Here is a 4,930-nt window from a genome sequence, read left to right as displayed (position 1 = left end):
GAGAGAGACCAAGCAAACCTTCCAAGGAACAAGGACATTTTCAGGAGACCTGATGGACACCGCTTAAGACAGTTTGACACCTCAGCAGCAGCACTGCAAGCTGTGCTTCCATTGGCTTGTTTCCCATTTGGAAGTTAAAACTGCATTCAGTACAGCTCATTGCATTAAAGGTCAGGTTCTAATTTCCACTAGAAAACCAAGAAAAGTTACTTTGCTGTTTTGCCTTTAACTTTTATTTATAAATGCATCGACATGAGGCAGCAGCTAATTACAAACACAAGTTTACAAGGATACCAAGCATGCTAAGATTTGGTATAAATACACATTACCCACAATCCTAAATCCCTGAAGGAGTTTTAAAGCTCCTTCCCCCTTTTTCTTTCCAAAAGTATCCAAAGACATTGGTATATATTCAGTATAAAAATGACAGTACCTGCCAGCTCCTGGAAGGAACACAAGTTGTTGCACCAGAGATACCAGCATCTCCAAAATGGAAACAGATAGGTTTAAAGGGAAAAATAAACGCAACCAAACAAATAAAACCACAAGTAGCAATCCTTAACTAAATCAACAGGAAGAATAGGAAAATCCCTGCAGAAAAGATGATGTATGCAGTGCATCAAACCCTAGGTACTTCTTGGACAGACTGAGGTGAGTAAAGTAGAGTTCAGTTCCAGGAAACACAGCCATTCAGCTGAAGTGGCAGTGCCAGAGCAGACACACAAGGCAGATGTCACCGGCAAGTGAGAAGCTGCAGCAGCCTAAGGGGCCATGTTCTCTATCTCATGACGCACATTCTTGGCTGCATCTTCAACCTCAGTCACCTTCTGAGAAATGCCTTTTTTCTGCAAAGGATCAAAATAATAACGTGACTGTCTACCACTGCATTAAGCATTGTTCAGCTTTGAGGGGAACGCAGACTACACCTCCCATAAGGCAAAGGCCGATAAAGAGGAATGGACACACACCATCTGATCCTCCACAAGTCAGGATTCAACAAACTACTTTGGGAACACTGGGATAAAGAACCAAGAGGCCAGCTAAACAGTCCCAAGACTGCTCAGGAACTAAATAACTCTTCCAGCGTCAAAGGGTTGTAGAAAAGAAAAATCACGGCGACAAAGTATACGTACAATTGCATTTTTCATTCTTTTTTTGTCCAGTTTCAGAAACTCCTGCAGTGTCAGGTCAGTAGGATCTTTCTGAAGGGAAAGAAAAGCGCAGCCCGCGGAGTGTTTTTTGTGTTCCAACCTGAAAAGAGGGGAAAGAAAAGGAAAAAAAGCCGCTCACAACCAGCCAGGCGCTGCCGTCTTTCCCTGTCAGGTACCTCGGGCGCCAGCAGCCCCGATCGAGGGGGAGGGCGGGGGGAACCCCGCGCTACTCACAGGGGGTCGTCGTCGGGCTCCCAGCCCTCCAGCTCCTTGAAGCAGAAGAAGCACTGCGCTACGTCGGGGCTGTTTTCGCTGGGGCAGTGGATGAAACCCGCCGCCGCCATCTGCGGACAGAGGGAGAGCGGGAGGGCCCGTCAGCGCCCCGCCGGACCCCAATCCCGGCGCCCGCCCCCCTCCCGTAACCCCCTGCTCACCCGCTCTGGCGTGCAGGCGCAGCCCTCGGTGAAGGGCCAGCTGCGGAAGGTGGCGGTGCGGATCGGCAGGAGGTAGAGCCGCCATTCCTCGGGCAGCGCCGCCGCACCGGCCGCCATGGCTGCGTTCAAACAGCGGCGGGGCGCGGGGCAGGGCGGGAGCCACGGGGCGCGGGGTACGGCGGGAGCTGTAGTCCCGCTGCGCGGCGCAGGGCCCAGCGGGCGGCACCGGGCCTGCGTCAGTGCCGGACGCCCCCACAGCCGCGGGGCCTCGTGTGCTAGGACATGGGGCTTGTATCAGAAGTAGCGTGGCCAGCAGAACCAGGGCAGAGGTTGTCCTGCACTCGGCGCTGGTTCAGTTCTGGGCCACTCACTACAAAACAGACACTGAGGTACTGGAGCGTGTCCAGAGACAGGCAATGAAGCTGGTGAAGGGTCTGGAGCACAAATCTCATGAGGAGCAGCTGAGGGAGCTGGGAGTGATCAGCTTGGAAAAGAGGAGGCTGAGGGGAAACATGATCACTCTCAGCAACCTTACAGGAGGCTGTAGGAAGGAAGCCATCAGTCTGTTGTCCCAAATAACAAGTGGCAGGACAAGAGGAAATGGCCTCAAATTGTGCCACGGGAAGCTTAGATTGGAGACTGGGAAGAACTTTTTCCTTGAGAGGGCTCTTAGACACTGTGCCAGGCTGCCCAGGGAGGTGGTGGAGTCCCCATCCCTAGAGATGTTTAAAAGCCGTGGAGCTGAGGTGCTGAGGGACGTGGTTCAGTGGTGGGCTTGGCAATGTGAGGTTAGGGGTTAGACTTGATCACCTCAGAAGTTCTTTTCCAACTGAAACGATTCTATGATTTTGTGAACAACACCAGCCCAAACGCCCCTTTCAGCCTTAGGCTCCTGCCAGACCCAGGTCTGCTGTGTGAGCCACGCTCTGGGTATCCCTGGGCTCCCCTCCCCTTCCTGTCCCTGAGCCCCACTCAAAGCAGCTTTGTGGCGGCACACGCAGCCCTCATGGCAGTGCTGGCACAGGCAGGCAAGAAGCACCCTTATAATTCCTGATGAGCCTGAGGCAAAGCATGAGCCATCTGGAAAAAGAATGGATTTTTTAAAAGCTTCCAACACAAATCCAAGGGGAAGAAGGGCAAGTTTGCCAGTTTGACTATTCTTTTTTCCCTCTAAATTACACCCATAAGAAGGTGCCATGTGTTTCCATGCTGACAGAACTGGAACAGAAGCACAGGGGGAAGGGTCATGTTGAGGCAGGGCCTCCAGAGATGCTCCCACTGCTATGTTCTTGCCCCAGGCAGCTGCCCTTCCCCTCCCCAACTCCCTCTTCTCCACCTAACACTACCTGCTTGGAGAAGGAAGTGGGACTCAGCCATCTGGCTCACTGCCATGGGAGGCAGCTGGTTTTGTGGGAAAGAACTGGCTACTCATCCATCACAGCAGCAGGGCTCAGTTTCCTCCGTTTGATGGAGCAAGCAGTGTTTGCTCAGAGAGTCTCCTCCAGAAAAACCTACCTGGGCTAAAGGGAATCAGCCCTATAGTCCAGGTTCCCTCCTGGAACAAGCTGAAATAAGCAAAGTAGTCAGAGACAAGGGATAAAGACAGCTAAACTCAACTGGTCACTAAGAGTATACCATCACAAGCAGGTGGGTTTGCAAAGAAGCACATCCTCACACCATGAGTGACACCAAAGTGGCCAATCAGTCTTTGCTTTTCCCCACACACACACACACTCTGCATCCAAAATCTGAAAAAAAGCATTCAGCACACAAGTGTAACATCAAGACTCTCAGAGGTTTCTCTTTCAAAGTGCAAAGTACTACTTTGACAAAATTAACTGACTGCAATGCCAAGCAATATCAGTTATTTACCCAGCTCAGCTACTGTAGATCAACAGGCACAGGAGATGACCGCAGTGGGCAGCTTCCTAGTGATGAAGCATCAAAGCTCAGACAAATATGTGGAAAGTTTGGGCTTTGCTGTCTTAATAGGAACCAGTGAGGTTCCACCTTTAGTCTCCAGGAAAACTTCATTATGTTAAACTGAGCTGTGTTTGGCAACCGCCAATCACTGCTACAGTCACTGCTCAGCTCAGGGAAGCATGAAGTAATTGAGTCATTAAATGGAAGGGATGCTGGCTCTTTAATCCCAGTAAACGTTAACTGATCAAGCTGGTCTCTGAGGCACAAAGAGGAGGGACACACGAGACTCAGAGCACACAGTTTGTGTCAGCGTGTGCCTTGGAAGAGCCTCATCTGTCACAGAGAAAACCAGCTCTGTGTGACTGTTCACACAGTGGCCTTAAGCCTCTACAAGCCATTTGGGCTTCCCATTAGTCAACATTTTGGGGAGGAAATGTTCTCCTGAGGAGAGACTGGAAGTGGTCCCTGTGCAGCCACATAAGATGGAGCTGTAGCAGCTATTTTATAGCTGCATCAAAGGCTGCCTAATTCTGTTGCTGATCTACTGAGGACAGATAGAGCTACCTGGCAACCCTGGCGCATTTCCCCAGGGCTACCAGCCCCTATCAGATTGCACACCAGACTTTGTATAGTGCCTGTTCCAAGGCTGGCCTCAACCTCCTGTCCTCAGAAGACTCTTGTTGAATGTGGAGGAGTGAATTCCTGCTCACAAAACAGTGCTCAGTCCTCACTCATACAGCCAGCAGAGTGAAAACAAACTCTCTCACAAACTGCTTAAGTTGCCAAGAGAAAACAATATACAGTTATTAGCAGGCTTCACCAGTACCTTTCAGATCTGGTTTGCCTGGATCCCCTTTGCATATCAGGAAGGTCTTAACTCTTGGCTATTCATCTTTGTCCAGACCATCAACAGTGACCCTTGAGCCAACCATTCTCACCAAAGCCATTAGGATCAACATTGAAGGAAAACAGTTCAAAGCCCTGCCAGATTTTCACAGGCAGCACTGAGGAACAGAGCATGGTGTCCCCTCCATATAAAGTAACACCACAGAATCAAAACTTAAGTCTGCCATCCTGGGAGTGGAGGTTATCACAGACATAACAGTTAACTGGCTGATTTTCCAAGAAATACGGGGAAATTAGCAAGAAACAAGCTGTGTCCACATAAATGCTGGTGAACCTGTGAAGTTGCAAAATGAGTTTGTGTTTCTGCAGAACAATATTGATCTCCAAGCCCTGTAACCTTTAATTATCTCATTCTTACCAGTCTCCTTGAAGAAGGCAAATGTTGGCATTCCTACTTTTCCAGGTAATTGATAGGTCTAAAGCAGCTGAGATGCACAGGCTCAAAGGCAGCTCTTGCCCTCAAGGATCTGGGGGTAAACAAACTGCCTGGATAAAACAAGCAGCACAGCAGGAAGC

At 50.0% G+C, this 4,930-nt stretch overlaps 1 protein-coding gene across 1 annotated transcript; it reads right to left on the bottom strand.

The window, feature by feature from the left end:
- Positions 1-210: 210 nt before the first annotated feature.
- Positions 211-1,720, bottom strand: BIRC5 (baculoviral IAP repeat containing 5). Its single transcript, XM_061990183.1, has 4 exons — positions 1,586-1,720; positions 1,386-1,495; positions 1,134-1,251; positions 211-845 (listed from the first exon to the last, which is right to left on the bottom strand). The coding sequence occupies exons 1-4, from the start codon at positions 1,700-1,702 to the stop codon at positions 762-764; spliced, it is 429 nt and encodes a 142-aa protein (XP_061846167.1). The 5' UTR covers positions 1,703-1,720; the 3' UTR covers positions 211-761.
- Positions 1,721-4,930: the final 3,210 nt, after the last annotated feature.

This window comes from Colius striatus, chromosome 2 (genome assembly GCF_028858725.1).
Source record: "Colius striatus isolate bColStr4 chromosome 2, bColStr4.1.hap1, whole genome shotgun sequence".
Lineage (NCBI taxonomy): Eukaryota > Metazoa > Chordata > Aves > Coliiformes > Coliidae > Colius > Colius striatus.
The sequence above is the reverse complement of the archived record's forward strand: the minus strand, read 5'-3'. Positions and strand labels throughout refer to the sequence as shown.

Excerpts from the sequence above, each read along its gene's own strand:
- BIRC5 (XM_061990183.1), bottom strand. The coding sequence starts at position 1,702 with ATGGCGGCCGGTGCGGCGGCGCTGCCCGAGGAATGGCGGCTCTACCTC. Across the intron at positions 1,252-1,385 it reads GAGCCCGACGACGACCCCCT|GTTGGAACACAAAAAACACT; the intron begins GTGAGTAGCGCG and ends CCCTCTTTTCAG. Across the intron at positions 846-1,133 it reads AAAGAATGAAAAATGCAATT|AAAAAAGGCATTTCTCAGAA; the intron begins GTACGTATACTT and ends GATCCTTTGCAG.